The sequence below is a fragment of the Rhineura floridana genome, chromosome 15, assembly GCF_030035675.1.
Source record: "Rhineura floridana isolate rRhiFlo1 chromosome 15, rRhiFlo1.hap2, whole genome shotgun sequence".
In the NCBI taxonomy this organism is placed as follows: domain Eukaryota; kingdom Metazoa; phylum Chordata; class Lepidosauria; order Squamata; family Rhineuridae; genus Rhineura; species Rhineura floridana.
The window spans coordinates 36,267,833-36,279,927 of record NC_084494.1 but is presented as its reverse complement, the minus strand read 5'-3'; the positions used below and the strand labels follow the sequence as shown (position 1 = coordinate 36,279,927).

The 12,095-nt window shown below is 47.0% G+C and overlaps 1 protein-coding gene across 3 annotated transcripts in view; it reads right to left on the bottom strand.

The window, feature by feature from the left end:
• Positions 1-12,095, bottom strand: part of CLIP3 (CAP-Gly domain containing linker protein 3) — a 36,795-nt gene that overhangs the window by 3,692 nt on the left and 21,008 nt on the right. For 2 of the 3 annotated variants that reach the window (XM_061596751.1, XM_061596750.1), the window contains exons 8-13: positions 10,491-10,626; positions 9,339-9,479; positions 8,082-8,216; positions 7,537-7,660; positions 5,532-5,596; positions 4,664-4,736 (exon numbers count right to left, since the gene is read on the bottom strand). In XM_061596751.1, the coding sequence (XP_061452735.1) occupies positions 4,664-4,736; positions 5,532-5,596; positions 7,537-7,660; positions 8,082-8,216; positions 9,339-9,479; positions 10,491-10,626 (674 nt within the window). Of the gene's footprint in view, positions 1-4,663; positions 4,737-5,527; positions 5,597-7,536; positions 7,661-8,081; positions 8,217-9,338; positions 9,480-10,490; positions 10,627-12,095 lie in introns of all 3 variants that reach the window. The other variant, XM_061596752.1, reaches the window with a different exon arrangement.

Genomic DNA, 12,095 nt, shown 5'->3' with positions numbered 1-12,095 from the left:
CTGCAGGAGACAAAGGAAAGGGGAGGAGATGTTCAAGTCAAGCCTGTTGATGAAGTAGGGGAGGAGGACAGGACAGTTCCAGGAAGTGCAAAGTTGCACTTCCTGGAACTGCTAAATGTTCCACAATTTCTCCTTGTGCATTTTAAAAATCAACATCCTGTCTTCCCTTAAACCAAGGTTATCCAGCTTGGTCAGCTCCAGATGTGCTGTAGAGTCCTATGCTGGCTGGGGCTGATGCAAGTTGTAGCATCAGGCGGGGGGGCATCAAGCTGGTTTCAACCAACCCTCCTGAATGCAATGCTTGGGGCACTTTCATTGGTAAAACTAGCACCAAACCGGTTGTAAATGTACCAATATGGATCTGGAAGCTCAGTTTGGACCTGGCCAAAGAAGAGATGGATTGATTCCATAAAGGAAGCCACAGACCTGAACTTATAACATCTGAACAGGATGGTTCATGACAGGTGCTATTGGAGGTCACTGATTCATAGGGTCGCCATAAGTCGTAATCAACTTGAAGGTACTTAACAACAATGAAAGCATTGGTTGGCTTTGACCAAATGAATTTATTTAAACCATGTTTTTTCTGCACTCAGACATACAAAAAATATTTCAGCACATAATAAAACAGAGGGAAAAAATTGTCAAAAATTCAAACAGAATAATAGCCACCATCAACAAAGTTGTTGGCCCAGTTCAGAAACCAAGTACTAAAGTAGTATGGTTGCATGTGAGTACAAGGGAGCTTCATAGCTGGAGGGCTTGCACACTCCCTACTCCCCTCGAGAAGAGCGGAAGCATCCATTTCCTTTTTAACACTACCCACACAGTTCATAGTTATGTCTGAAAGAGTATCACTGTGGTTAGTTTAAACTATGTATTATCGACCAAACCATGGTTTATGATCATGGGTTGTTTGTAGTCCACGGTTTATTCTCATCATAGTTTGTCCTTTTCAAATGTAACAATACACTGTGGTTTAGTGTGAAACAGGAAGTGGATGTTTCCCATCTCTTCCTTGCAGCAATGCTGGAGGAGAGGAGGGGAGTATACAAAGTCAAGCACGCTTGTGCTCGTTCACATAATGCTAAATTTCAACTGAGCCTGAGAGAATAAACAAACAAATATTTTGTAACCTGTTCCAAACTATGGGTAGCCAATTATCAAGTATCTTATATTTACATTGAGGATTTTTGCCTTGGATTTGGTATCAGATATTTTGCTTAATAGACCAGGTATTTTGAGTCAGGAAGGTCTGTCCACTATTGAACTTATACCCTGATCTACCAGATCAGGGATGGGGAACCTGTGACCCTCCAGATGTTTCTGGACTACAACTCCCATCATTCCTTGCCAATGCCTGTGCTGGCTGGGGCCAATGGGAACATCATCTGAAGGGCTACAGGTTCCCCATCCTTGCACTAGGTTAAGCCCCTGACTCACTAAAGCTCACAAAACCAGGTCCGCCAGGTCGGTTCACCATAAGATCTCCCTTGTCCATGATTTAATTGTGGACGAGGCTGCCGACCTGGCGTGTATAACTGAGACCTGGGTGGGCGATCAGGGAGGCGTTGCTCTTTCCCAGCTCTGCCCACCTGGGTATGCGGTTCAACATCATGGTAGAACCAAAGGACGGGGAGGTGGGGTTGCTGTGGTCTATAGGAGTTCTTTCTCACTCACCAAGCACCCTGTCCAGGTGACGACTGGTTTAGAGTGTCTCCACCTTGTGTTGGGCCAGAGAGACAGACTGGGAATTTTGTTGGTGTACCGCCCGCCCTGCTGCCCAACAAATTCCCTAACTGAGCTGACAGAGGTAGTCTCGGAGGTACTGTTGCAGTCCCCTAGACTTTTAGTACTCGGGGACTTCAACATCCATGCCGAGACTGCTTTATCTGGGGCGGCTCAGGACTTCATGGCATCCATGACAACCATGGGGCTGTCTCAGGTTGTTACCGGCCCAACGCATGTGTCGGGACATACTCTTGATTTGATCTTTGCCACTGGGCATGGAGATGGTGATCTGGTGGTTGGGGATTTCTCATCTACCCCATTGTCATGGACAGATCACCGCTTGCTGAAGTTTAGGCTCACAGCGACCCTTTCCCTCTGCAAGGGTGGGGGACCTATTAAATTGGTCCGCCCCCAGAGACTAATGGATCCTGAGGGTTTCCAAAGGGCTCTGGGGGATTTTCCGACTGAGAAGACTGGCGCTCCTGTCGAAGCCCTGGTTGGATTGTGGAATACGGAGATGACCCGGGCGGTTGACACGATCGCTTCCATGCGCCCCCTCCTATGCAGAGCTCATACAGCCCCATGGTATACCGTGGAGCTGAGAGTGATGAAGCAAGAGAGGAGGAGGCTTGAGTGCAGATGGAGGCGAACTCCTGACGAATGCAATTATGCTTTGGTAAGTGCTTCTTCTAAGCGGTATATAGTAGCGGTGAGGGCAGCAAAAAAGAGATATTTTGCTGCCACAATTAAGGCATCTCTCTCCCGCCCGGCGGAGCTCTTTAAAATTGTACGAGGGCTTTTACATTCTGGCCCTCGGGATACTATAGAGTCATCTGTAGCCCGCTGTGAAGAGTTCGCTGGACACTTCCAGGATAAGATCGCATGCATTCGCCGGGACTTAGACTCCAATGTTATGACAGTGAGTTCCAACGAAGCATCCAGAACGCGGTCTTGTCCTTATTTATTGGATGAGTTTCAGTCTGTACAACTTGAGGATGTTGACAAGATCCTTGGACTGGTGCGGGCGACCACATCTGTTCTGGACCCTTGCCCCTCTTGGCTGGTGAAAGCTGGCAGGACCGGAACCGCCGGCTGGGCCAAGGAGATAATAAATGCCTCTTTGAGAGAGGGAGTGGTCCCTGACTGCCTAAAAGAGGCGGTAGTGAGACCACTCCTGAAGAAATCCTCTTTGGACCCAGATAACCTGAACAACTATAGACCTGTGGCGAATGTTCCGTTCTTGGGCAAGGTACTGGAACGGGTGGTTGCCGGCCAGCTCCAGGGGCTCTTGGATGACACTGATTATCTTGATCCATTTAAATCCGGTTTTAGGCCTGGTTTTGGCACCGAAACAGCCTTGGTCGCCCTGTACGATGACCTTTGTCGGGAGAGGGACAGGGGGAGTGTGACTCTGTTGATTCTCCTTGATCTCTCAGCTGCTTTTGATACCATCGACCATGGTATCCTTCTGGGAAGACTCACGGAGTTGGGAGTTGGGGGTACTGCTTGGCAGTGGCTCCGCTCCTACTTGGTGGGTCGCCACCAGAAGGTAGTGCTTGGGGAACATTGCTCGATACCCTGGACTCTCCATTGTGGAGTCCCGCAGGGATCGGTACTGTCCCCCATGCTTTTCAACATCTACATGAAGCCGCTGGGTGCGGTCATCAGGAGTTTTGGGCTGCGTTGTCATCAGTACGCTGATGACACGCAGCTCTATTTCTCCTTTTCATCCTCCTCAGGTGAGGCTGTTAACGTGCTAAACCGTTGCCTGACCGCGATAATGGACTGGATGGGAGCTAACAGACTAAAGCTCAATCCAGACAAGACTGAGACGCTGTTGGTGAGTGCCTTCTCTGCTCAGATGGTGGATGTTCATCCTGTTCTTGATGGGGTTACACTCCCCTTGAAGGAACAGGTTCGTAGCTTGGGAGTTCTTTTCGATCCTTCCCTGTCTCTTGAGGCCCAGGTGGCCCCGGCGGCACGGAATGCTTTTTACCATCTTCGATTGGTAGCCCAGCTACGTCCCTATCTGGACAGTGACGACCTCGCTTCAGTTGTTCATGCTCTGGTAACTTCTAGATTGGACTACTGCAACGCGCTCTACGTGGGGCTGCCCTTGAAGACTGTTCGGAAACTACAGCTAGTCCAGAATGCAGCGGCCAGATTGTTGACGCGGACCAGAAGGTCCGCTCATATAACACCTGTTCTGGCCCATCTGCACTGGCTTCCTATTTGTTTCCGGGCTAGATTCAAAGTGCTGGTTTTGACCTATAAAGCCCTACACGGCATGGGACCGCAATACCTGGTGGAACGCCTCTCCCAGTATGAACCTACCCGTACACTACGCTCAACATCTAAGGCCCTCCTCCGAGTACCATCCCATCGAGAGGCTCGGAGGGTGATGACTAGAACCAGGGCCTTTTCAGTAGTGGCCCCCGAACTGTGGAACAGTCTCCCTGATGAGGTGCGCCTGGCGCCGACGCTACTATCTTTTCGGCGCCAGGTGAAAACCTTTTTATAGTCCCAGGCATTTTAAAGTGTATTTTAAACAGCATTTCCGTATTTTGGATGTTGTTTGGTTCGTTATTGTTTGTTTGTTTGTTTTTTATTATTTATTGTATTTATATATTGTGCTTGTTTTTATCTTTTTGTACACCGCCCAGAGAGCCTTCGGGCTTAGGGCGGTATATAAATTAAACTAAATAAATAAATAAAATAAATAATAAAACTGCACCTCAACTGCCAAGGTCCACCCGATGAGCAGTCAAATCCTGTTTTTGGCTCCCCTTGCAGGCCCACTCAGGTTCCACCACTCACCAGGACTTTCTAAAATCCCTACCCAAGTCCTTGGGCTAGAGCAGGAAAGAGCCATGAATCTAAATGAGTTAAAGAGATTTCAAAAGGAGGCATGCTGAGTGCCGGTTGTCCTTACCTAGAGATGGAGTTTTCTGATGTGATATCTTTCGGGGTTCTGACTGCTGTGAAGTTGCGCTTTGGCTGTGAAACTGTAGCAGAGAGAAAAGGAAGAGGTGGTCTTTTTGAAAATGGAGAAAGATGCACACTCAGTTAATGATGTCTCCACCTTGTCCTAACAATGTAAGGGTTCCTCTTTCCTCCATAAGATGACGTTTCCAGCCACTGGAAATCCAGAAGGAGGAAACAGATGATAGACTCAACACCTGGAGATTAAATCAATTGGATCTCAAGCAAATTTCCTTAACTCATTTGTCTTGCAACCCTCACTCCCTATTTATATTGTCTTAAAATAATTATTTTTAAAAATTGTACAATACATCCTGAATTACAATTCCCATGAGCCAATTCAGTCCTCTGTTTCTACCCCCAGTGGTTGTTGTGTAGTGTTGCCAAAGGTGTGGGGTTTTTTTGGGGGGGGGGGAATCCTATGCATTTATCTGAAATTTAACAAAGTTTTTGTATTTAGCAATATTTACATTCAGCTTTTTCAACAAAAACCTCTAAACAGTTTACATAAAACAAAACACAATATTCATTAAAAATATCAATAAAATAAAAAACATTATAACGTTCATCAAAAATCAGCAGCTTTAAAAGAAATGTACATAATAAAATTACCTAAAATAAAATGACTTGCCTAGGTAGGCATATAAGAAAAGCTTGTCATGCCATTGCATCTAGGGAAAAACATCACCAATTGAATTTCTGCATGCATTAAAAAGCACCGGAGACCTACCAGGGAGGAAATATAGAATTGGCAACTCCTTTACTGTGTCTTTACTCAAGTGGAAAGAAATGGGAAGCAAAATCCAGAGTGTACCTACTAGTCACTTGGTGGACCTTCTTGGCTGATGTACCGTCACCCTGGGAATCTTTTGAGCCTCCAATTCTGCAGCAGAAATGGTCACCATTAACTACTCACAGTTTAAGAACAGTGCAAGTGTTAAACTGGATTAATTGCCAGCAGATATCTTCCTCCCCAAATGCCCCTGTGGAACTCTGATGTTGGTAGCTGTTGTTATTATTTTAAAATTTTATAACCTTCTTAATTTTCCAAAGGCAGCGGCAAACAAATCAATAGTAAATCGATATAAAAAACACCAGAGTAAACCCAATCATCTGTATATATTGGACATAAACTAAAAACAAATTTAAGAGTTTGTTAAATCGTATTTAATGTATACATAAAATATAAACTAAAAACAAATAAGTTTCAATATAGCTATCAAATTAAAACCAAAGCTAAGCCAGTAAAAAAACCCTGATTAATCACCTGAAGCCTGTTTACTAATTGCCTAAGACAGGGGTCATCAACGTGGTGCCCAAAGGGTCCTCTCCCCCGCCCCTCGCTGAAATTAGACTTAAAAGCAGCATTCTGTTGTAGTCAATATAACAGGCTATGTGGTGTGTGCATGGTGCCCACAACAATTTCTCTGGTTTGCAAGTGTGCCCACATGCCCCCAAAAAGGTTGGTGACTCTTGGCCTAAGATAGCAGAATGAGGGGGCCCAACACAGGTCACTGGGCAAGGGTGAGTGCCACAACAGAAAAAGCCCTAACCCTGCTTGATGAAAGCCATAGCTTCACGAGGTCAAGGAATCTGGAGTAGGACTTTTGATGATGACTGCAGCATGTACACAGGTCACAAGCCATTAAAGGCTGTGAAAGTTAAGACCAGCATAGCTTCAAAGAACGCAGACACTAATTGGAAACCAACACAGTGCACACAAAGTCAGTGTGATGGAATCAAATCATCTGGCACCCACTGACATCCTGGCTGCAGTGGAAGTTCCTCTGCAATTTTCAAGGGCAGCCTCTGATAGAGTGCCTTACAGTAATCCAAACTGGAGGTCAACTAAGGCACGGATGACTGTGGCAAGGCCTGTCTTTGTCAGGAAGGGCCTGAGTTGACACAAGTTATTCGCTGACTTTTAGCACAGCCTTATAAGGCAACATACATAACAATAAATACATAAAACTCACAAAAATCTGGTTCAAGCAATGTCAACCAAGTATGAAACTGATAAAAACAGTACAATTACAAACATCATCAGCAATAAATCAATAGTAAAACAATCTCAGTTTTCCAAATGCATGGTCTAAACTAGTTTCTGAAAAGAAGACAGGGAAAAGGCCAGGGAGCTTTTAAAGGGAGGAAGATCCAGGGATCCAGGGCCATTACAGAAAAGATCTTGATATTGGTAGCTGATAACTTTATCTCACAAAAGGGCTTCATTGGTGGAACCTACAGTCCTTGCAGGTGTATCATCTGGGAAAAGGCACTCCTGGAGATATTCAGTCCAAGGGCAGGGAACCTTCTTTCTGTCTAGGGCCACATTCCCTTGGAGTAATCTGTCAAGGGCTGCATGGCAGCAGTGGTTGGCAGGGCCAGAGTCAGAAATGAGCAGGTCCACCTCTTTTCTCCCTCCCACTCTTCTGCGATTGTTGTCTGGCTTTTTTGGATTCTGTGTCCCTTCTGCAGCAGTTCTTGTTTCATTGTTATTTTAATGTTATCGTTGTTTTATTGTACTTTGATATTTTATTGGACCTTACTTTAGGGTTTTTGTCAAAAGAGAACTTATAAATGGCACAAACAGATAAAAAATAGACAGGCATAGCACTGTGTGCCTTTGAAGTTTCCAGAAAGTCTTCAAGGGTACCCCTGGGTAAAGTACATTACAGTAGTCCAGTCTGGAAGTGTTTCTTGTGCATTCTAAACTGTGGGGCAGTTGTCATTACTCAGCAGAAGCGGGGAAGGAACATGTTTGGAGGCACTTTCTCCTATGTTACTACTTTACAAGTTCCCAGCAGTCAACATAGCCCAACCCACCTCTGCACTCTGGAAGGAGGGGCAAAGACTCCATGCTTAGGGGCACATGTGAAATAGCGAACTCCGAAGACAGAGCCATCATGTTTGCCTGTGGGCTTGTCAAGTTCAATACCAAACCAGTAGCCTGGAGAGAAATGGAAGGGAGAGAAAAGAAAAGAAATGCAGGATTTTTTTATCACTACTACTGCTAATTCTAACAGAGACTCAAAATTAAGTCTTATAGATTTTAAAGGGGACTCAGTTTGTTATTGTTTGTACCCCTCTTCCCCCCCCCAAACAACACCACCACCTGAAGTAGGCCACTTTTACTCCCATTTTAGAGAGGTAAAGCTGAGAGTGATCTAAGGCCACATAGTGAGTCCACAGCAAAGGTAAGATTTGAATCCAGGACTCTTAGGGCTACAGATCTCACTGCTCCCAAGGTTATTTTTTTTAAGCTACTGATCAAACTCCTGTGGGTCAGCCTTAGTCCTCCTTCCCACCCCTAGTCAGCATCTTCACGCTTCCAAAACAGATGACTGCCCTGCCCACCTGCCTTTACTTACCTGGAGCAAAATCTGTCTTCCCATAGAAACGAATGATGCCTTGTTTCTGTCCTGCCACTAGGACCTGATTGCCAATCTCAATCTTCAACCCTTCACGGTCCAGGCTACCGACAGACAAGGACTTCTTCCTGAGAGCTGGAGGGAAAGGTGAGCAACAGAGATGGTGTCTGGAGGTTTTGGTTTGCTACATACGTATGGGGGATATGACATACCCAGAGCTTCAGCAATGGAATCTGCTCCAGGTTTTAGTCTAAACTTTCAAGGAGCTGTCCAAGGTGCTTTAGCAACTCCTTGAAAGTTCAGATGAAAAACCGGAGCACATTCCGCTGCTCCACTGACATGGAGCTACCAGCCACCACTGGAAAGCTGTCATTCCTACTCAGAGTAAACCTTAGTTGGATACAGCCCATTAGGTATATTTGTTTTTAAAACTGTTGATTTTATCTGTATTTTCATAATTTTATTATATCTACTTGTCTTTTTAATGTCTGTTTATTTTGTCTGTATTTTCTTAGGAATATTTTACATTACTTTATGTCAACCACTTAGAGGTTTATTGATCAAGCGGCATATAAATCTCATTAAGTAAAACCTGTCCTCTCACATGTTTTGCCATGTAATTCTTTGTTTTCAGGATCGTAACTTGCGTGATTGTGATATATTCACTGTGAAAATTGCATTTCCTGTTCGTAGGCAAGTAGTGGAGCCCTGCAGCTGAAGATTCAGCTTGTTACTCCAAATCAATACGCGTCCCATCCCACCCACTCCACCTGGCCTTGCACATCTTGGCCCACACCAGTTTCCCTTTCATACTTCTTCCATCTAGCTACCTCTTCTTCTCTTCATTCCTCTGGACCAGCCTTTGTCAACTTGGTGCCCTCCAGATGTTTTCGATTACAAATGTTGGCACCAAATGGGAGTCATAGACCATTTGGGAGGGGCACCAAGTTCTGGGGCTGGCAGAAGCTGCAGGCAAAACATCTGGAGGGCACCAGGTTGGCAAAGGGTACTCCAGCCCATCCCCTCGCCCCAGAACTCTTTCCCAGCTTCCCTTGGCCAGCCTGCTGATTCCTCTGCCTTTTCTTCTGTAAGCTCTTTGGTTTGCTCTGCCCACTCACCCACCCAGCCCCACCTCCATCCTAAGGACCTGAGCAGCTCAGCCAGTGGCAGGGAGATGCGAAGAACCAGGAATCCAGCCGGCTCCCTGTTAATATTCCTTCCCCAGCAAACCCCTCGGCAGGACAGCACCCAGCTTACCTTTCTTGTCCTTGTCCTTCTCCTTGCGGCCCTTTGCGGTCATGCGGGAAAAGTCCACCCGGGGGGTTCGTGGGGTGGAGGTTACGGAGGAAGGAGTCTGGTCGGCAGCTTTGGTGATCTTGGACACGGAAGCAAACACTCCTGGGAAGGCAAGGAGGAAGGAGAAACAGCAGCCCAAAGATTACATTGCTGACAAGGACTGTGCAAACCGTGACCCTGAAAAAGTGCCCCAACCAGGCCAGCCATTCATGGCCTGCCCAAGGCATCCTCCCCAATAGGCTCAGCTTAGGAAGAAAGGAAGTTGACAACACCCTGTTTCCACCTTCCCACATGCTCAGCCTTGCTGCTGCCTGAGCTGGTCTGTCATGAGAACATAAGAAGGGCCCTGTAGCTGGATCAGGCCAATGGGCCATCTAGTCCAGCGTCCAGCATCCGGGCCTCCCTGCAGCCAACCAGATGCCCCAACGGGAAGCCCGCAAGCAGGACCTGAGCGCAACGGCACTCTCCCCTTCTGCCATTTCCAGCAACTGGTATTCAGAAGCCTATTGCCTCCAACTGTGGCCGTGAGCACACTAGTCACCTACAGCAAAGTGTTTCTCTTGGCCACACTTGGAGGGGCAACAGGTTGATCTCCCTAACAGCTGTAATAATAATAATATTAATAAAAAAGCACTCAAACTGCTCCCACCCAGTTTTACAGCAAAAAGGGGCGGGGCTTGACTAGCATTGTGTGCCCCCATTTTCAGAAGAGACAAGCGGGGATGCACTGGAACCGGCAGGACAGGGAGTGCGTCTCTGCTCACTCTCTCCTCCTCATCCAGCCCCACGAGACGTGCTGTGTTCTAGGGGAAAGTCATGTCACTGCCATTACAAGGCTACCAGACTCTCCATCTCATGCCACCTTGTCTGCCTGCTCCTATTTGGTGGCTTGATCTCCTCCTTCCTAGCCTTGGGGGATTGCCCACGTGGCAGATTTCCTCTTTGCCCAGCCTTGCTCTATAAGCCTAGAAGGTAAGCCCAGGGGCATGCTTGTCATTGCAGCTTGGGGAACCCAGGCCGCACATTCTTCCACCGATTTGATATTTGATGGGTGCCGGGTTTGATGGCAGAGGAGAGCTGGTGCAAAGCAGCCATAGCTCTGCTTAAAATTACCGTGCTTTGGAGGGCAAATGAAGTAACGGATTCCTCCCACGCTGCCGTCATTCTTGCCATCAGGCTCATCCAGCTCCACGCCCACCCACTGGCCACTTGCAAATTCTGTCGTGCCGCAAAAACGCAAGGTGCCCACCTGTAGAGGATGGATAACAAGACTGGGTCATATACAGAGGGCAGAGGAAGGGGCAGAGCAAGCTGAGCTGCCTTCTACAGGGACAGACCGCTGGTCCACCTAGCTTGGTACTGCCAACACTGACCGGCAGGGTTTCAGACAGAAGTCTTTTCCCCAGACCTACCTGGAGATGCCCAGGATTGAACCTGAGACCTTCTGCATGCAAGGCAGATGTTCTACGGCTGAGTGATGTCTGCTCCCATAGAAAAATGGAGAATCAATTAGACATCACATGCAACCCTCAAGGTCCACATCCCTGGTAGAACTGCAGTTGGCATCCAATGATAGAGGGCACTTCCCTCAATTCAGCAAAGAAGTTCCAGAAATGGAGGCAGGCTTCTGCAAGCACTGATACTGATGCAAATGTGCAACTGGATGTTTGTTGAAAGGCTCATCTGGGCCCCACTGAATTGGCCAGATGAATCTCCTGATACAGATGGGGAAGCATATCCCCGTTCACAGGTCTGGCGCAACTGTACAGGCAGATCAGGCAGAGGTCCGGAGTGGCGCAATTCAAGGGGCAGCTGCCACACTGGCTCCATGAGGGTGAACCCGAGGGTGCATCCCAGATTGCTCAGTGACACTGCAGAGAGTTCTGTGATGCAGGGTGCCTCCAGACTGTCACTCTTTCTCAGGAGGGATTTGGGCACATACCAGAAATTTAGGTCTGCGTAACTCAAGTAGATTAAAGGGCTCTGTCGCTCTAGTGCAACAAATCCACTTGAAAAAAAGAAAAAAAAATTGCGGTTAGAAAAGTGATGGGAAAATGCACAGAAAAGCGTGGGAAGAATAAAAAATTAACGGGAAGATGAGTGAACACCCCGCAAACAAATCAGGAGAAATGCTCAATAAAGACTGGATGTAACCTAACCACTGTGTAGCAAATCAAGAGGAATGCTGAATATGACGAATGCTCCAGGTCACCTGGAGGAGCTCATACTATAATTTTGCATAGAGATGCCCTTGCCATATCTGGCTTAGGGCAACAAAAGATGTCTTAGGATCATAAAATTGTAGAGTTGGAAGGGGCCTACAAGGCCATCAAGTCCAACCCCCTGTGCAATGCAGGAATCCAAATCAAAGCATCCCCGACAGGTGGCTGTCCAGCTGCCTCCTGAATGTTGGAGAACCTACCACCTGCCTAGGTCATTGGTTCCACTGTCATACCGCTCTGTTATGAAGCTTTTCCTGATATTCAGTTGAAATCTGGCTTCCTGTAAATTGAGTCCATTATTCCGTGTCCTGCACTCTGGGACGACCGAGAAGAGATCCTCGCCCTTCCCTGTATGGCAGCCTTTCAAGTCCTTGCAGAGCGCTCTCATATCTCCCCTCAGTCTTCTCCAGGCAAAACATGCCCAGTTCTTTCACTTGGTTACCTGTGACAAGTTGGCTATGACTAAGCTGGTTCGGGGCCTCCATGCTTAAGAGGA